The sequence below is a fragment of the Ischnura elegans genome, chromosome 6 (genome assembly GCF_921293095.1).
Source record: "Ischnura elegans chromosome 6, ioIscEleg1.1, whole genome shotgun sequence".
Classification (NCBI taxonomy): domain Eukaryota; kingdom Metazoa; phylum Arthropoda; class Insecta; order Odonata; family Coenagrionidae; genus Ischnura; species Ischnura elegans.
The window spans coordinates 89,978,262-90,000,146 of NC_060251.1; the positions used below are offsets into that span (position 1 = coordinate 89,978,262).

Here is a 21,885-nt window from a genome sequence, read left to right on the forward strand (position 1 = left end):
TTACCTCAATGCGGAATTCCATTGAGGAAAAGTCATGCGACTTGTCTGGGATTCGAACCCGAATATCTAAGGAGCACGCAAATATCCAGAGCAGAGATTGAAGCCTCTTTAGCTTAAGTAGGTAAAGTGCTCGGCCGGAATCGAGAGCACCCGGTCAAGGCGAATGATTCTTCCCCTGTGGAATTTCGCACATTTGGGCATTGCGGGTGACTCCGTAATGTAATCACCGTGACTAATCCTAGTATAGCAAAATCGTGCCTCGGTTTTTTTCGGTAATAAATTTTTTATTTGAAAAATAGGCAAATATTTACTCCAAGCACCCAAAAAAATTTTAAGATGAAAACGTAATTTTAAACAAGTTATTCCTCGCATAAAAAAATTGCTCGAGATGGAAGGATACTCTCTCTAAAATCAAGTTTGGTATCGAGTTTAGAGTTTATTTGATAAAAGAGACATATCGATGGCTAAATTCTAACAACACGTATCTCAAAAATAGGAACTTTTCAGGAGAGCAAAAGAAAGGATTTATATTTTTAATTGTACACTGAAATTAAAAACCAAAAATTCATAAAACTGAAAAAGAAGCATGCATTTGCAAAGAAAGAGTTGTATTTTGCTTGAATTTTATTTATTAAATGTCATTAAACTATGTTTTAGACTTGTCTCAAACGGGCCAAATTTTGAGACACGTGTTGTTAGAACTTAGCCATCGATATATTTTAATAGGTGTGTGCCTTTTTTGCACAAGATAGTCACGGATTTAGACATAACCATTCATTCCCTGTTTATTCATCAGGTTGAGGTGGTGTCCCGCACTCCAGGTGACTCGCGCCCGCCGGACCGCAGCCAGGTGCTGCACCTCGACACCCGCAGGGCGGCACCAGTGGTGCTGGCGAACGACCACCAGACGGGCGATGCCGAATTGCCCGAGGGTCCGTCGCCGACGGCCCAGGAGCTGACCAAGACCGACGAGGAGGAAGTCGAAAGTGGGGTTGGGATCAAATGGGTGGAGGGAGAGGTACTGGCGGGATCAGGGGCGGCCATCGCCTTCTTTTGTTTGATACTGCTGTTCGTATTGGCGAGGCGGCGTCGACGAGCCAATAACTGTCAGTCGTATTCAGAAGATAATCCTAAACACGCCAGCTGGAGTCCGCCAGTAGCTGAGCTCAAGGAGGAACCGGAGAGTTGGAAGGCAGAGGACCAACGCGATGGTGAGTTATGTAGTTTTTAAACGGAATTTTGGTGCTAATTATCGGGATGGAGTATTAGACTAGTGTGGTGATGATTGATTGGAAACACTGTTAATGATTAAAGTCATCGCAGAGCGCAGTGGAGAAATTTACCACAAATTTTAATTTTTCACAAATTACGTTTGTAACGGGAAGATGAAGCATTTCGGTAAAGCACATTTGTAGAAAACTGAATGTTATATTGTAGAGTGAGTCTCCATTTCCTATTCACTATTTCAACGAAGTAAAATAGCTAAAGTTAAACTTTGTCTAAAAAATAAATCAGACTCAACTCGGGCTTAAAAGAAAAAACTGGAGGTGGTCATTCAAATACAAGTCAATTTTTGGCCTCCCCAACTAATTGTCTCTGTTCTCTGCCGTGCCAACCTCTCCGCCGAGTCTCCTCATGTCTTTAACCTCTTGGTCATCCCATTTAGTCTTGGTCTCTCCCGCGAGTGACTTCATTCTAGTTGACCTCGCCATACTCTTCTTATCATTGCATCCTCCTCCCTTCTTCTTACGTGACCAAGTCACCTAATTCTACTACTTCCTATCACAGCCACAATATCAGGTCTTCTGTACCGGTTCCTGAGATCTCCGTTTTTAAGTATTCTCCATACTCCTTCAAATGTCCATAATCTTTCTCAGTATGGCATTTTCAAAAGTTACTAAGTTTTACTGGGTGTATTTTTTTACTGGCCATGCCTCCTTGCCATACAAGAGAACTAGCAGAATTGTGTATGCGTCTTAAAAGATAACTCAAATTTAAATAGCAAAATTTACTCGTCCCGTAATGCTACCGAATTAAGCTAATAAAATTCAGTATTTTCATGTTGTTAGTAATTTTTTAAGTTGCAAGTAAGTTCGATTTTTTCTATTCAGTTCCTTATAAATCATTGATGCTATATATTCGTTATTCTCTCTTTGAAAAGCATTTTGTACGGAGTTAATGGAAGACGGATGAGTGACTTGCAAAAATATAGAACGCTGTATTTTCCTTGTCCAGTCGGTAATACCATGTGCCTATGTCAAAATTAGCTCTTTCTCATAGAAATCTGTTAAAGCCTCTAAAAGATATTCACTATTTTATCTTCATATTTCACCGGTTCCTCTATTTACCTTCCTTAATCAGCACCTTTGATCCCTAACATTAAATAATAATATCAATGTACTCTAACACGAGTAATTATCATAAAAGGTAATTTCAATTAATGCTCATGAAAAGCCTGTTCATATTATTTGCTTTCTTTCTTTGTACACGCTCGTTTTAATTAACTATTAAAATATTTGTGAATATGTGAAACCTTGATTTTATGGGTTCCATTCCAAGAAATGTTTTTAATCATCTATTTCCAATTAAATAATCGTTTTCGATGAAGCACGCCCACATAAAATTTGCAAATTTAATGAGTTATCTATTTTGCAAAAATCATTCGAAAAATATTCCACTGGAACTAAGGTTAACAACGATAAAGAAGATACCATATTAACGCTGCGGAAATGATTCCAGGATGTAAAATACCTGCGTTTGGTACTCATGCATGGGTTTTAAATTTTTATGTTCATTTCTGGCGTCACTTTTTGGAATGATTGTGGAATGATGGAGCAAATGCTGATTGTACACCGCGCGTATGTAATGAAAAGTTGACCTGTATTACGGTGATTTAGTTCAATTTTCTGAGACATAAGATAAAATGGCCCTGAGTCGGCGAAACCTACGTCAATTGTGTAATAAAAAAGTAAGTTATAATATCAATGTTTATTTCATTATGAATATATAAGTTTGTACCCGTATAACACGACATTACCAACTGAATTCATTATTTTTAATATTTATTTAAGTATCAGTGACTTCGTGGAATTAGGAAGTATTTCATTAATGAACGATTAAGTACATTATTTTAAAATGCAATTTATATTTGGATATTTTTATGATGCTTGCTGAGTATTAACGAGCAGTAATATTCGCATAGCAATATTTTTCCTGAAACATTCTAAATGCTTTAAGGACAAACATCTATTCAAATTCGTGCAGGGACTTTATGCTTTCTTCCCTTTAAAAAAATAACATGCTACCGGAGGCTTTCTACATCAACTGGGTATCATTCTCACACATTCTCCAACAACTTTATTCGACACAAGAAAGGGGAAAAGTGATACAAACGTAGTTCGTTTTGTGCCGAAAGAGGAACGGATTGAAAGTTATCCGGGCGGAGGAGCAAACTAGGATTTTCTGTTTGCAGCCGTGGCTTGTCTCCTCCAAATTTCCCAAAATTCTCGCGCATGAGCACCCGAGGGCTTTCGTGGTAAAGCAGTATACAGCCACGACCTCCAACTCCACTTAGGCCAACACCTCCATGTCTTAAGCATTCCACGGCTCTACACATCCTCTTGCGAACGCACTCGCATACCTAATGAACTCGAAGGTGCAAGTCGATTTCAACCCAAACATCTTCAAATCTTCCCGACGAACTCCGACACCAATGCTCTCTCAAACACTTGCTATCTATAGAACTCACTACCGCGACGAAAAGTGTCGTTGTAGAACACCACGAATTTCCATTTCGCCATTAACGTTGTTTCTCTTAAAATTTTCGATGTATATTTAAGGGTGAACTCGAGGAATTGCGGATCGATTCATTTATGAATGAAAATGTACATTTTTTTAAACACTATTGGATGTTTCGAGATTTTAGGCTGATGTTTGCTTAGTTCTGTGGAGAAAATATATTGTACACTTATGTAAATGCAAAAATGCTGTGCTTAAAAGTTTTCATGGAAAAATCACTGATAGATAAAACGGTATTAATTCGTTTATGAATGAAAACTACATTATCATAAACTCTTGTGGATGTTTGGAGATTTTTTTCTGGAAAAAACTATATGTACATTCTTTGGTGAATGCATAAAAGCTGTTAATAAAGTTTTCACAGAAAAAACACTTCACCACTTTTAAAGCGTATCGCTTCCCGCCAGCAATGTGCTCTCTTGAGGAGGTAGGTTCTCGACTAAGCGATTTAAGCCCAATAACTTTGCACGGAATTCAATTATAAAAAGCTATGGAACAATGGAAGACAGCCATCAATATTAAAAAAGAAAAATGAGGGTACTGAAAATGGTTTCAACTGAATTCATTAACTATTTTTTAGATTATACGATTTTCAGCAAATATAGTCGATCTCAGCGCAATTTACACTCATCAAATTCATTTTCAGAGATCCAATTACGTACATCATGTGCTACGGAGTTGTGTTCGTGACTAGGAGACTCAAAAGAAATATTTTTTACAGGAGCTACTAAAAAATGTTGTTTCCATTATAGTCAATAATTATCGAGGCTAAAAATTAAAGTAAACGTAATGAAAATGTGGATAATCAATCCTAAATATTATGCGTAGACACTTTTTCCTGCAATTTGAGCCGACCGTACCGCCTTTTTCATGTGAAAAGAGCCATTTGATGAATTATTCTCGGGCTTTCAACCTGGTTAACTGAGTCGAATAGGCCGACGTTTCGGATGACGACTTGCCTCCCAGGTACAAGGCGTGTTACTCACGACACAGAAACAAGCCTTCTGACTTTTTCAAGCTTTTTGTGAGAAGTTACCACCAGGAGAAATTTGAAGCGTCGATTGACTTCAATTTCAGCGTAAAAAGCAATACCTTAACGAGCTTCATTTTTATTTTTACCTTGGCTCTTACGACACAGCAAACATTTAGCAGTTTTGTTTCATAGTACCTATACATTTATGATGAAAATTTCAATATTCATCTAAATGTCCTTTACATTATTTGAATAAAAATGCTTTTCTGTGCAAATTAAAAAAAAATATTTTTAACAAACATAAAAATTTACATTTTCCGCACGATCACTTGAGCATCGTGAAAGAGGCTGTATTCAAACATAATATTTTGGTTGGAATTTTGTGAAGAAAAAAAAACAGGGTAAGCCCACTTAGTCTGCCTTTCACTTGATGGAGTACGCATACGAGGGCGCAATTGTAATTTTCATGAAAATGAAATGCAGGTTCATTCCTAGCTACAAACACCTAACTCACGTGGTTTCCCTCTGAGAGAGAAAGCAAGTTGAGTGAAGCGGGGACAACTAACTACCCACGGAGGTCATGACTGTTTTTAATGCCCTCGCCTTGTTCTCTCACCCCCCACTCGCGCTTTTAGTTGACCCAAGTTCCGTCCCCACGGTAGGGAGTGTCATCCCGTTCCTCGCAGGAGAAACATCAGGAACGACACCGCCCGGCCCCGACGTGAACGTTTCCATTCCCGACGATTACTCTCATTGTTGGCCAACTCAAACATGGCGTTGGAGTGCCTTTTGGCAATTGGAACGCGCAAACTTGCTGAGGGAATTCTCCCTCTCTCTTCCACCCACATACTGTGCTACATGCTGGAAAACTTGGAATACTCTGTCACAAAGAAATTTTAAGAGTTTAAAAGCTCCAACTGACTGCTATTAACCCTACTTACTGTACATCCTTCCTTTTGACACGGATCCCCTCCCCGCTTAGTACGCAAAGCCGCTGTCTCTTTCTTATTACCTCAAGGACCCCGTGAAGTTCTCGTAATTCATCAAAATATCCTCATATATAATTTTTAATAAAAATGTTTTTCTGTGCAAATTTTCCAAAAAAAATATATTTTTGGCAAACTTAAAAATTAACATTTTCCTCACGATCACATAAGCATCGCGTAAGAGCTTGTATTTAAACATGAAATTTTTGTTGTAATTTTGTGAAAAAAAAACAGGCCAAGCCCACTAACTGCCCTCTAACCATGCCAAACTCCTCGTCAATCTTCCTCCTTTTTTACCTTCTCCATTTTTCTCCACGTCCAAAACTATGGTTCAACGGCCGCGTTTATACACTCCTCCTGATCAAATTTTTCAGTTGCTTTATATTAAAACACACTTAACTGGCAAACCTCTCGTTAGTTCATTCCTATTCGTAAACTTCTCCCTTGAAAATGCAGTTCTATTCCTGATTCCGTTACTACGGCGTCCGTTCTCTTCCGAAGTGCTGCCCAAATAGTTGAACGGCTAGATAATTATTATCCAAAAAAGATGCAAAACCATTAAACTGTTATAATAGAGTAAAATCTGTCGCATTTTTTTCTTAGCTACGTTGCACCCAAAATAGCATCAGGTTTATGTCCCACACACAAATAAAAACCAATAGCAAACACTCAAAGGTAGGCAAAGAGAATAACATAATACTCAACTTGATTTTCGAAAAATGAAACTCGTAAGAAAGGTAAATTTAGTGACTATTAGTCATAAAATTTGGCTGAAAAGTAATTGAAAGTTTCAAACCTGTTTTAACTAATGTGGATACCGCATTGTTGTCTTCAGTAACTACTCCAAGTGTTAGTCGTCGTCTTGAATACAAAGTATATATGTACTAATAAGTTCCTGTTAATAGTAAGTACCGGCCAATGGAACAGTTAATAATCACGGAAGAAACTTCCTGAAAGTAATTCCTAAGTGTTAAAGATTTCTAACTTTCCTGACGTCATATCAGGGGCTTGAATAGATACTCAAATATTAAGACGGAAGTATCATACGCACAGCACTTTTTTCATGAGGATATAGAACATCATTTCGCCAAAAGGCAAGCATCGTTTTCACCTGATGCACATTTTTCTCGCAGCCATAATTTTTGAAGCAACATTTACTTTCGTTTCTATAATGTAATTTAATGAGATTTAAAATTTTCTTCACGTTTCCCCGTCACAGGTGGTTCACCTCTACGTTTTCCCGATTTCATGAGCGCTGGCCTGTTTTGTAACCCTTCTTATCGAGCTTTCCAAACGCATCGCGTGAAAATCAAACGGTATTGCTGCAATTGTTTGACTCGTTAACGCTTCAGGAGACAAAACTGCCAATTAACGCATTCATATGCCTCTTCCCGTTAGTTTTTCCGTCTGTGCGTTTTCAGTTGTGAATGGAGCGGCAGAGTATTAATTCCATGAAAACGAACACCGACTAAATCTGATGCTGTTATTTTCGCCTCAGCTCCAATTTAGGTTCATAAAAACTTTTGTGGGTTACATGATGAATATTTATTTTTTAAGCCAGGGGTGTGAATATCTTTTCGCGCCGTTGATGTTGTCATCATCTGTTTCGCCGACCCCCAAAAATTAATCGAATCATCGGGACAAAATACGTCGCGGCCAATTAATGCAACTCCTGTTGCTCATGTACGTCAATGCAGCTAAAAATATAGCTTTTGGATTCCCCTGCTTGGATTCCGAGATCATCACTGAATAGTATTTAAGCCTCCTCCGGACTTAATGACTGCAAAAACACAAAAGCCGTTAAAAAAATAAATCGTAGAGGGAAGAGAAAATGTTTATCTCCTGTCGATGGGCATGAAATCACTGGAGCGAACAAATCGACAGAGGCACCTTTGGCGTTAATGATAAGCGGATACACCCACCAGCGCAGAAATATAATTCCAGGATAATTACAATCTGATTTTAAGCTGTGAACTAGACTGTGAACTTTTATCACTGGATTTGTCAGAGAATTATAAAAAGGCATGTGTACTTATCTGTGACACAGTAAACATTTTCCCGTCAAATTTTAGGAATTCCACGATGATGGGTTTTGTGCTTGATTCACAAACGGTGCCAATTTAATCACCGACTTATCGTAACTAGGCAGGTTATTTGGTCTCAGTGCGTCCATAGTAACTTTAAGATTCTAACTTTTCGTATAAAAATGAAGCATAGAAAAAATGCCAAAATAAAATATATCACTTTTTTACAAAAAATATTTTATTAAAAAATTAACGGCCTTCAACTCCTTACTACTCACCACGTTTTTCGTATTTGATATCAGAAATATTCTTCTAAAAATTCGATGCGAAGGGGCAACAACAAATAGCAATAAAGATTAAGGGAGTACTAAATTATGACTGAAATATCCGATACTAGTAAACGGCGATTACTATAAGGGTAACTAATGATCATAAATGCTATACTCTGATAGGAATTACTCAGACTTCTGGGTTTCAGTGACCCCTAGCAAATTTATGATTCTAATTTTGAGTATGGAACTGAAACATAGAAATGATAAAAATTAAGCATTAACTACTACTGCAACATTATCACATTAATTAATTTTTATGTAACAGTGTTGTGATCACGAATATTACAAACAACGATTCTCGAGTAGGCCTAAATGTGTTGTCAACCACCACGCATTTAAATGGGTTTACAAAAGTCGCCCCTCTTGTCGCTGACGGACAATGTCAGCCGAGTTTCACGATTAAATAAGGTATAATTAAGGGTATTAATTGAAATTTATGCATGTCATGATGTAATCTATCAAATGAATTACTTTTCGAGGTTATTCCTCGCAATTGCAATCACAATTATGCAAAATATTGAAAAAAAGAGGATCGCATTGCACTCATCACCGCGCCGGCAACATTTTTAAAACCGATTAAAATGCGACCGAAAAGGCAACAGAAATCAGCCTTCTATAGGATGGAATTGGGCCTCTTCTATGCTATCCTCTTGGTTGTGAACATGGTTCTTATATACGGTATATAAGGCTTGATAACATTGTTGTAATAGAAGGAATTGTCGAGCAACTGCGAAAAATAATGTATAAAAGGTCAAGGGAGATTTTTATTGGTTTTGGGGAGGTATTTTGATACCAAGAGGCAACAAAAAATAGCTATAAAGGTTCACGAAATATTGAGTAATTAGAGGAAAATCCGCTAATAGTTCACGGATGCATAAAACTCATTAATTACGATGTTAAAATATACCTCAATCTAGATGAGATACGAAGGAGACAGAAGGTAAGAATGGAGCGAGTACTTAGCCGGGAGGGGGTGTCGGAACCTGTGTAGGAGGGCAGAATGTTAGTTAGACAAGGGAGGGGAAAGAAGAGAATGGAATTTTTTTGATATAAATGAAAGGGATTTGGTCTGGCAGTGAATTGAAAAGGGAAGTGCTCAAAGGAAGGGGAGGCTCCCAGAATACTTCTTAAGTACCCCATGGAAAACATTCGTAAATCGCTAGAATGCTATAAAAATACGTTTATACCAACAATATAACAAGAAGAATGAGAAAATACCCAACAATACAACGATTTCTCAGCTTCCTCGCGTAACTGTTTGGTATCCTTGGAGATCTACTTCCGAACTCCACCAATAGTTGGCGTGTCTCCCGCCCGGATCCTCGATATTTTTGATTGTCATGCCGGCGACGTAACGGAGCTTTTACAGCTAAAACACAAAAAAACTGTCAACGTTTCACAAAATACTTCAAGTAAAAATTAAGTCTCACCGAATATGTGTGCCTATAGTACCTACCTCACCAAGTGAATTCGCCCTCGCAACGAGTAAGGTAAAAATGACAAAGAGGCGAATCACTTCGGGTCCAATGCCTTCCCTTGATATCCCAATCAAACTAATGACCCATTACATCCCCACAAAATAAACTCTAAGGGTTTCATTGCCGCGTGTTCTCACAGTAAATAATGAATTGTAGCAATGAATGGCTACTTAAAGGCATTATAAATAAATATGAATGCATAGCTTGTACTGCTTACAATATTATCATAGATTAATGCCAACAAAATAACAAGAGAAATCAATAAATACCAAGCAATGCCAATGATTTCTCAACGCGGTTTCACAAGCACTCGCAACGAGTAACGTAAAATGGCAAAGACGTGAATCACTTCGGGTCCAACGCCTTTTCCTTGATATCCCGATCAGACTAATGAACCATTATATCCCCGCAAAATAAACGCTAAGGGTCTCATTGGTGCGTATCCTTCGAAGCCTGGAAGCTGATAAACGGGACTGGGGAAATTGGAATACGCGCGCGGATATATATGGGAGCGGATTGGCGAACAGAAAACGATATATAACAAGGGGAGGAGGAGAGAGGGGTAATTAATGAGGACCCCCGTGGAGTAGGTGAATCGGCTATTTGCTTCTCGAACCTTCATCGGCAGATTGAAGCCTCCCCCATCGTCTCATTTCATTAATTAATTATCCGACTATTTCACTCGTCCCACTCTCCTTCATCACAATCTCCTTAATTATCCGGTGACAAGGGATCCAATTAATCTCTCGCTCTGCGATTACCAGGATTAACAACATGGCCGCCGCTCGCTTCCAGTTTTAGTCTCCTTAAGGGAGGAACTGATTTATCGACAGCACATTTTTCGATAGCCTCCTTTGTTTCAAACCCTGCCTCTTGGGTGCCTATGAGTAATGTTATATTGGTAAACATATCTATATTTAAGATTTGATGGAGTCGTTAAGCAACGTTTTAATTTCTTACTCACCAAATAAGATTGAGGGGCTTATTAAATTAGAATATTGTACTTGCATATCAAAATTTAGTATTTAAAGGGTCGCTTACTTAATTTTTTTAGTAATTGTGGTATAAGATTTACAGGTTTACTAAATCATGAGATCCGTAGGCACTCAACTAACCGAATTTCCTCAACCTATGTGCAGCGAAACGTAAAAATATTTTGTTTGCCCTTACTAATTTGCACCGAGAACCAAGCCGCTACAGTGCATAATGGACTTCCTCAGCCCTACCTACAAGGGGGGAGTTGTGGGAAATGCACGTATCTTATGACTTCCGTCCAGTCAAAATGTATTCTACTAAGAAATAAAATTTCCTCAGATCGCTGTAACCACGAATTCTACAAAATAGGATCCTTATGTCCGCCTCTGAATGTGCTCTCACTCACCGTGCATTTAAATGGGTTTACAAAAGTCTCCACTCGCGTCGCTGACGGAGAAAATGATCCGAGTTTCACGGGAAAATTAGTAGAAGAGGAAGGGATTATTAGGGGTTCTAACAGAAATTTATGTGCATCATGATGTGATCTATGAAATTTTTAACTTTTCAATGCTATTCCTTGCAAATACAAACAATCTAATGTAAAATATTGGAACAAAGTGTATCGCATTGCACTCATCACAGCGCCGTGGGTATTTTTGAAAACCGATAAAAATGCGACCGAAGTGGCAGCAGAAGATAGTCTTCTTTCGGCTGGAATTGGGCCTCCTTGACGTAGTTCCCTAGTCTGTAACCTTATGAAATTTGGAAGGAATGCCATCTTCTGGGTATTAATTGCATACTCTTGAATGAGTTTCTTGGGAGAGAAAAAAGGTTTTTTGGCCCAAAAGGTGTTCGACCCAAATTCTAAATTAAATAAAGTTTTCCTGAAGACGAGTGGAAACATCTCACTGTTTTGATATTTATTTACGAGGAGACCCCTTTCCTATCGGTTTGGGAATGAAGACATTTCTTCAATTCAAACCAATGCAATGCTCCGATAAGACATGGATTCGAAAGCTTTTTAAGGCCACGATCCCTGTTTATGTAAGCTGGATGACCCGTGGCTCCGATGAATTGGAGAAAGATATTCTCGTCAAGCTCAATGAGAACACGGCGCATTGTTGAAATCTGGAGACATTAAAAAAATGAAAATGGATTTGAAATCGATATTCTTTTCAATTCAGCGTTTTCAACGCCGTGACGCGATGCTGCAATAGAAAACCCATCTTCGTCCAGAAATGAGGTCGTGGCCCATTGACTGGAAATAGCAGAGGGAGAGCAATTAATGTCATGGGAGCCTCTTTTCTGTCCTTTTTAGCAGCATTGATAAATGCGAGGTTTTGAGTATAGAATCTTCTTACTCAGCCATAATCTGTGGAAATATCTTGGGAATGTTTTTGCAATTACACTCCAAGCTTTTGCACCGCGATCATAAAATAATATGCTATATAAAATGAGGATCTGTTTCTTTAATCTTTTATATTAAAACTAATCCTGTTTCCTTAAAGTGTCAAAAGGAGATGAAACAAAAAAGAAGAGAATCTTAAACTTGAAATAACTCTCCACGAATAGATGCCGTGCAGTTTCTTCACTTAATTGATATATGTGAGAATCAGTGGCGTAGCTAGAAATTTCATTCGGGGGGTCCAAAACCATGGGAGAAAATGTTTGAGAAACAGGGTACAAAGTAATGGTTTATAACACCTTTCATAATCGAAAAAACTTCATTTGTTAAAGAAATATTGGTAAATTCATAATTTATCAATATTTCGTATTCTTTTATGAAGGAAAATAATTGTGTTTTTATATTTCGGGGGGGTCCGGACCCCCCTAGCTACGCCACTTGTGAGAAGAATTTCATAAAATATTGTTACACTGAGTTTTTACTATTTCACTTAGGAGTTTGAAGGGACGAGCATACTTTTATAATCGCGCTCATTCTACCCCTACCTTCTTCATTTCCAGAGGTGAAATGACGAATCTACTGCCTCATCTGACACGGGCACTAAATCTTGAACAGCAAAGCAGCCGTTAGTTGAAAAATGATGTACGTATTTCACTCAACGGATGCCAAGAGTCACAAAGCCTTAACTTTAGCCACGAGCCGGCAATTACCAATCCCTAATTTCACCTCAGGCTTCCCTCATTTCCAAAGCTTACCAATTTACGCACCCAAAACAGCCATGATATTTGATCATCTCCCCCAGAATTCACCAATCACATTCTCATGCCTTTCCCGATTCTAAATCGGGTTGCTGAAATTTCTCTCTAAGGCAGGCATATAAAGTCTACAAGATGCTCTGATATCGGAGTCTAGCAAGCCTAACACTGTTTACGCCTAATACTCCAGCCATGAAAGACACGACTAAATGCCGCCGATGAACGAGTCCACAAAAGACGTTTATTGCGGACCGTTTGGGAAAAGACCTCGTTCACATTTCCTCCCCAACCCCTTGCCCATAAAATGCTTCCCAAAATGGTCACCATGGCGACCAGGATATTGGTGTTTTGCGCGTTACGATCAGACAGCGGCTACCAATCCCGATTGTACACGTGTGTATAAAATTTATATAGTCACACGCTCAAGTAAATTTATTTACCACGAAATTTCATCTGCACATGACAAATAACGGGACACATTCATAGATGCTACCAAATATATCAATAGAAAATGCTAACAGTGATAACAGTGAACCTTACAAAGTTTTATTTCCTTACTTCCAATATGGAGAGGTTTCACAAAGTAAAGCCTGAAGTTATTAGTTATAATAGAAAATGCGTTAATGTATTAAAAAAAAAGCTATGTTAAAATGAAACGGGCGGAAGATACTAGAAAAAATAATTCTCTCAAGTCGCGTAAAATATATAACACTTTACCTACACTTAAATTTACTATTGTATAGATATTTCATTGGTTAGCGCAGAATTACATTAATACAAATGAAATACGATAGGTACATTATTTTACTAATCATCACTACCCCCACTCACGTAGAATTGCCGTCTTTATTTCGCATCTATTACTCTGTACACTATCCATGTACCTTATTCTCTCCCCCTCTCACTTATCGATATACTTCCCTCTTTCACGGTTTTCAGCGTCCACTCTTTCCTAGTATTCCTTCTTATGCTTAGAACACGTTTCACATGACCAGCGAGGATGGCGGGGATTTTTGTGAAGAAACATTTACGATGTCGCTCATAAAATCCAGAGCTAAAAGATTGGCAATTGAATAGGGTAGTTTCCTTCATCAAAGAAAACGAAAGGCATTAACTGCGATTCGTTACCCAACATTAGTGTATTCATAATATACAAATTACTTGGTTTTAGAAATCCCGTTTTAGACGAATGGCATTTGGAGGAATGGTCAATTTTAACCGCATTTGAAAAAGTCCAGATTGACGCCCATGCGATGCAACTCCACGTGACGTCACAAGAACCTAGTTTCTATACGAGTAGATAGGAGTTTTACATCTGAGTTTTACGTCTGAGATTACCAATGCATGCATGTGACACAGAGCTCAAGGAAGCACTTTTTTCTTTTTAATCACCTATTAAAATTGCCTATGGTCAGAAAGTTTCCTTCGTTTGATAGGCTATTACTAATCCTTATTTAAGCCAAATGCTACCTGCTAGCAGCCATTCATCATGGCGGAGCTCATAGCCTCGCACAAAGGTAGCCTCACAAGGCGGCATCCGGAACCAGAATGACGACACACGGGCCTTTCCCAGCATTCATTCGTCGCGATTTCGCGCGCTTGAAAATTTTCAATTATCATTTAATCGCGAAAATAGATATCGTCATTTAAAAATCTAAAAGCTTCAAATGCGTACTCCAGGAGTAATAATCTTTCGATTTCGTCAATAAAAAATTATAGGAAACCACCCTTTTGGGCCGGAACCTTCGATAGAAGATGCATTATTATTTTTTAAGCATCCTAACGATTAATATAGGTTAACATGGAGTAATTAAGAAGCATTCTTGAAGCCTTCACTCCCTTCATGGATTGTTAGATTCACAATAAGTCCTATTCCCTTTCATCCTATCTAAAAATTATATTCCTCACCCACCATGTCACGCACACTATGAGCTCGACATGTTGGGCGAGAAGATGTCGCAGGTGGCAGCGAGAATGAAAACGCCCTCGAAGATGCATTGCCATGGTGAAACATTGGCTCCTATCAAACATTTTTCATGAATGGCGAACGCCTCACGACCAGCACTGCGCATGCGCAAAGAAAAAGTACTATTGGAAAACATCGCCGCGAATGGTGAAAATATACATGCATTAAGTCGCAGTGGAAGTAGGTACGGTACAGCCCAGAGGCCCAGGTTGATGATGAGAGCAACTGCCTCAATGGTAACTATATAGAGGCGCGCATCTGTACGCGTATCCGATCAAAGCTAGGAAAAAACGCAGTGCGAACGGAGCGCAGAGGATGGCCACACGTCAATTGCATTCGTCATCCGTCAAGGAAAAATGTGCATTGTATACAAATTACAAATTAAGACAAAATAAATTGTGGTCAAATTAGCTTTTTTTTCCAGTTGTCTCCATTGCGTCTAGGTTTCACCACATCGAATTTATTTACAATGATTTTCACTTGACCTGATGTTACCGGTTGCAATACCGTCCAAAATACCATCACCAACAAATCTCACGCGGCGAAACTCATAAAACATGAAGACATCTGCAAACAAGCACAAACACGTTTTTTGAAATTTTAAGAAGAATTAAAATTTCTCTAATTTTGGAATTATCTGGTCTTCTGTGCAGTATCGAAGTTGAAATTAACCAGAAGCAAACGAAAACGCTCTTACCTGTGATGCGCTCAGTTAATGACGTGAATATTCTGATGGGAAATACGGTCGAACAGGGTGGAAAATCGGCTCAACACGGAAAATTCTGTTTATTTTTGCCAAGAAATAAATTTATCTGGTCCGTATGTCACTCGGAAGCCACCATTTGTCCGAATTAAGGATAAGGTAATAGACAGGTGCGCCGGTAGTAAAAATTCGCTGGCGGCGGCGTCCGCGGGTATTTTTTTTGCATCGGCATCCACGCCGATGGCCTCTACATCTCGAAAAGTTTGCTAAAGGAGTTCCAACAATTAATAAGCGCTAACCTGTGATTACATATCAAGTGTGCATTCTAGGACTGAGAATATTATGGGAGATTCACGATCTTTTTATGAGCAAACTCGGCGCTGCGCTGGCTCCACGGCGTGGACTAGTTAATTAATCACTTAAGATCAAAGCAGAACCCAGGATGGCTGGGATTACAAGTAAAATTTTTATAAATTTGGAGATAAGTGCAGATAATAGGGTGGTTTTCTAATTTTTTGTGATTGCCTGAATCGAATCGGTGCGTACTCGACCTAAGCATCAGTGATAATTTAGGTTCTTACTGGCATCAGCCATCCAGGTTTATTATTTCGTGACACGATATTTCTTCACTCAGTATAGTATCAGTGACTCATTTGAACCCCTTGAGACAAAAATATTGTGTACCTCATTAACCATTATCAGCACTTATCCAAAATTTTAAAAATTACACTTGTAGTCTTTGTCTTCTTTAGGGTCCTCAAATACATTTCAGGGAACGCGGAGAACACAATCTTATAACTTCACTATCTTTCCAGGTCCGACATAGACGATAAAACAAGAGTGATATTTTACCGAAAGGATTGGCAAAGAAACTATTTTTCTCCATTTAAATTAAGGACTCTCATAATAGATGTAATAAATAAGTTGCCGTGAGCATCTTTGACGCTAATATAAAGGTTGTGGGTTTGAATCCCATCTGGGTGATTCTAAACTACCTACGGTACGGGTATGTGTGATTGTCCAACTTTTTAAATGCAAGACAGGTCTTCATAATCCTAATTTAACAAGGTAAATAAAGACGGCATTATTATTATCATTTATTTTTCCACAAGATTTACTTGGAGGTCTGCCAATGTCGGGTCTTGCCTCAAGTTACAATTCATTTTTTTTTTTATCTAACTGTTCTACATGTATCCAGTATTACAGATTTTTGAATGTTATACATTGTTCAACAGATTCAGGCTTCAATTGGTGGAAGTTAGACATATTTAAGTAAATGAAAGGTCGTAGCACTTTTCCACAAGACTTTTTTATTCGTACAACGCGTTTCGGCTCACTGAGCCATCATCTGGTACAAGACGCTTGAACACATGTGAAGATCTTCTTTTAATTTTTAATTGTTCAATTCCAAATTTAAATGATGAATGTTTTATGTGCTATTATTATTAATACTATTCTAATAACGCTAGGTAGAATTCAGTGGTCAAATCAATCCAACGCGCATATATTTTTCGCAAACGACTGGTGTTGTTACACCTCCCGCTACATGGCGAAAGGTGTCTTGCTGGGTAGTATGAAGATGTAAAAGTATATTTAGCTTTAAAAGGTGGAATTTAGTTATGAAATCAACCCAACGCTCATCTATTTTTTTGCAAACGACTTTTGTTCTTACACGACCCGCCACGCTCCTAGAGGAGTCTTGCAGTGTGGTGTGCAGATGTAAAAAATACATTTATCTTTCGTTGCCAGCGGGAGGCGGCGCCGACGTCCATAAGAGAGTGCTATAGGGGGCTGGGGAATATACATTTCTTACGCACGGAATTTTTTTGTTCCTCTTCTTAGGAACCGACAAAAGAATTGAGCTTTTATCTCAGTAATCGCTCTCATTCCACGCCTTCACGGAATGGCTGTTGGCCCATCCTTCTCACCACCTACTCCACCAATCAGAGGCATCGCTGTCCCCGCAGACGTCACCATCAAACTTTTGCGATACGATTCAGCCGCCCGACGTATTATGTTCTAAGCCCCTCCCAGCTCCCTGTATCGTTTTTCAGCCGAAACACCCCAAGGGCTCCCCCTCGAATTCACGGTCACCACTGATTAAATTAATGCGTCGACTTTACATGAGAATGGTGGAGATTGCTCCGGTCGGAATGGGAGATGATGATAAAATAAAAAATAAAGTTGGACCCCTTCCATGTCATTAACACGAGAACAACTTCCTTCCTTTCTTTCTCGTCTCGGCCTTATCTATCTACTATTACCGATGTGCCCGCTTCTAGACACCCCCTCGTTCACCCTCCCCCTGAATATGCGCCGCGGGTGAATGCTTAATTATAATGAAGGCATTCCTAAAACATGCCGAGGATGATTGCTTATGGGGGATCACTGCTTCAACGGAAAGCGTAAAGCCTCGCTCACAACACCTTAACTCGGCGTCACCGTGCAGTTGAAAACTGGAGAGGAAAACTGTACTGCTTTGCAACACTTTAAAGTATCAAGAATTGACCTGGATAGGTATTCACTTATGTTAACTCCTTATTTATCCCAGCAGTAGCCTCTTGGGAGTTAGGTAGTCTTTCCTATCAGCTTACCATATGAACTATTGTAAATTCTCTTCAGCAGATTTCATGACTGATTCACGATCTGAGATGATTATTTCCTTTATTATTAAAGGTAACTTAGCTGTGAACTGGGCAAGAAACGTGTGGCGGAAGTAGTAAGGGAACCAGTATTTTTACGAAACAACAGTTTCTGACGCTCTTTGCAGTCATTTCAAATTTTATGTGAATCTTGAAATAATAAAATTACGCTTTAGTATAATGTTTTTAGAGTAAATACATACATCATAAATTCCTTCTCTGGGGCATTCATTTTTAAGAGTCCTTTCCTTCACTGTATGAAACAATCAGGTGTCAATATACATAGAAATTCTTGAGGTGATAGCTTTCAAAGTGGAACTAGTTGCTGTAATTTATGGACTCCTGGATGGTTTTTGTGGAAATGACGTCAATGAAAGCAGCTTCTGCACTTTGCGTGATATTGATGACGCTATTTTGACGTTACCAAGGGGCTCTTAGCTCAGTGAATACAGCATTTTTGTACACCATAATTTTTTTAGAGTCCGTACCTTCAGTGTATCAAACCAAGTGTCAATGCATGGAGAAACTCTTGAGATGACAGCTTTCAAATCGGAACTTGTTGCTGGGACTTCTGGTTGGTTTTTTGTAGAAATCTCTTATTAAAACTAACTTCTGTAATTAATGTTCTATGCTATTCTGACGTAACCAAGGGGCTGTTTGCTCAGTGAATGTAGTTGGAGATTGTTGATTGATTTCTAAAGATTGTTTTCAAAATTGGTAACAATGTTGTAACTTTTGAAAACGATATACAACAATGTTGTCATCTATAAACAGTCCAAACTTGAAGTTCCGACTAGGCTAGGGAACAGAAACATCGCGGTGGTCTAAAGCGATGCATTTCGTCTGGGTAGTGAACTCCCTTAATAATTATGGAAGCGATCCCACAATCCTCCTTTCCGGAAGGCGGCACGCACGGGCCCTACCCACAATTCCCGCGCTCTCTTCCCGTCCACCAATCGCCCTCCTTCCCGAGGACGCGGGCCAATCTTCCAAACGAGAGTGTAGCGCCATTACAGCGGCGTGGGATGCCATAAAAGACGGGAAACGGACGTTCAAAGTCGGAAAAAAAATTCACTCGACTGATCTTTTCTTTTTTCGTTTTTTTTAACTACTTTAATATCCCCTCTCTCTGATTGGCCCTTCGCCCCACTCACGGAGGCCATCGCGAGATAAAGCTAGGCCAATCCGTCGCGAGATAAGTGAACCATTACGGAGACGCCCTTGAATATTCATTTTTCCTTCCCTTCCCCCCCACTCCTCATCGTACCCTCTCCACTCTTCCTTTATTCCGCGGAAGAAACTTTTCCTGCTGTGTGGTTTCCGTCGCTATGCAGGTAAGGGAAAGGCAGCGAATTCGGCTTAATCCATCACAGACGTGAGGTACACTTTGTTTCACTCTCGTTCAATTGCTTCGATAAAGTAAACATGGTTCATATCGGTCGGGAAATTATGAATATTTTCAGGAAAGTCAGTTTACAGTCAGGGAAAAACTCAAGACCCTCAGAAAAGGATTACACATTTATGTTTGCAATGCTAAAAGTTCTTTTAAATTTTAAGTAAGAATTGAAAGCGAACAGCGTTGTTGAATACAAGTGGCAAGGTGAGCGTTTTCCTGTCGTCTGGCTAGGCGGCACGAGTTAACTCCGACTTGGCATACCTGCTATTATTTACAATATTTCTACCACAAACAATGCTATGCTAAACTTCATTTCACATCGTGACAAGGTATTTTTTCTTAAAATACATTAGGTAGAACCGCTTTGGAAGTGATATAAATGTAGGGAAATTATATAAAAACATTCTAACAAAAAAATAAGGAAAATTCTAGGATGTTGGAGATAGAATGTTGGTATGAAATGTGCGTTGCTAGTTGCTTGAGCAGATTATTGGTGTCAAATTCAATGTATTCGAGAAATATTAAAAAGTCGAGATGCAGGAATTTGAAGTATTATGTATCGGTAAGTACCCAATTGGTTTCAAAGCAATGAACTGTAAATGAAAGGAAATATATTTCTTCTTTTATCTGACGCCATCAAAAATTAATTCTCCCATTCAATTTTTTTTCTCCGGCTTGCTATGAAAAGGAAAGGCTTATGACGTTCAGAAATATATACAGTGTCGAAAGTTCTTTTAATCTTTCTCTGTGTCTTGAAATAAAATAATAGCGTTTAAGTGACAATTTTTAGTGTCGAAAATTATATTATACATTTCTTCTCTGGGACATACATTTGTAAGAGTCTGTTTCTTCAGAGCATAAAGCCAAGTTTCAATACATGGAGAAATGCTTAAAAAAATAACGTTCAAAGAGCTACTAACATTTTACCGGCGTCAATAGCCATTTATGTTTTCATATGAAGCCTCATTAAAAATTGTTAACATGAAGATGAGTCTCTGAGGAAACGCAGAAATGAATTTCCTTTCATTCAGTAGTTACCGAGAGACAACGCTTCAAACTCGCGATTTCTGACTTTTTGCGAGACCAGTTGTCACACGTCTCATGAGTCGTTCTGCATATATGGAATCACAAACAACTATAGAAAAATATGTCATGGAAACATAGAAACAGCCGCTGACCTGGGCTGATGGTTTGGGCACATGTTTTGCTTGGATTCGAGTGCTGTATCTGTAGAGCAGCTTCCCGTCGAAGTAGTTACACAATTAGAGGAAATATAAAAAATATATACACGAGTTCTTTTCGCACATGTAATGGTAAACTTAAAAAAAATATTAACTAGGCCGAACCGCAATATTCTTGCGCTTGAAAGAAAAAATAGAAGGGAAAACATATATTCTGAACAGTATTACCGGAAATACATAATATATGAATTTTCCTTTCAATAAAGACTGCACTCAAAAAGAAACAACATAGACACAATGGAAGACGCTAATACGATCAAAACACTTCTCTTCTGTAATGAGAGCTCATTCAAAATTCCAAAATAGTCTTTGCGACAGTGGCTTAGTAATCAGACACTAACAGATCTTACATTTAGTTAAAAAAAAACAAGTTGCCACCATAATCAATTTTCGAAGCGGAGGTCATGGACTAGGCGGCAAAGGAAGAAAAATGGACGCCGATGGAATACGAGCGATCAACCTGGCGGGGGATTCCGACTCCTTAATGATATCACCTTCCCAAACCCATCTCCTTTGTTGCCAGTTACCATACCTCCCCATGCATCCCTCTCCACCCACTAATTCCTCCCTCAATATTGACCGCAAAAAATGTACGAGCACTTCAATATCACTTGAGAATAGCATAAATGCTTCATATTTTTTGACGCACCGCATGCGCGTTAAAAGCTGTCCCGGTAAACCATGTTCATCCTTACATACCAGCTAACTACTTAATAATTTGGAGCATATTTGATTGTTCTGTGCGAGGACTGCGTTGCGATTGAGATAACGGGAATTTTTTAAAATTAAATCTTTTGGTAACGACTGAATTTATTCTTTCGTAGACATTATGACAAGCATCCTCAACGAGAAAGCTTCGATCCATGATAAAAAAATATTCCACATAATCAATATAGCAAGCATAATAAAGCAATATTCCACAAAATCAATACTGAAACCATTTTATAAGAAAGCTTCGAACTTCGATTTTATCATTCTTAATTAACAAAAAATTGTAGTAATTTTCCAAAATATTTTATTCGCTCGACCGATTTCTTAGTTTAAGCGTTATTATCATGAGCTGTGTCGCTTTGGTAATTAAGTATCAAGAGACAGCTCTTGATAATGAGGTGTAAACGTTGAAATCGGTTGAATGAATAAAATAGTGTGGAAAATAAATACAGCTGTTTGTATCTTACTACAATGAATGTCCACAAAGTGAACTCGTCGAC

At 38.7% G+C, this 21,885-nt stretch overlaps 1 protein-coding gene across 1 annotated transcript in view; it reads left to right on the plus strand.

The window, feature by feature from the left end:
- The window catches only part of LOC124161148, a 209,799-nt gene that overhangs the window by 184,341 nt on the left and 3,573 nt on the right, over positions 1-21,885 (plus strand). The window contains exon 7 of the mRNA XM_046537383.1: positions 797-1,211. Coding sequence (XP_046393339.1) covers positions 797-1,211 — 415 coding nt within the window. The remainder of the gene's footprint in view (positions 1-796; positions 1,212-21,885) is intronic.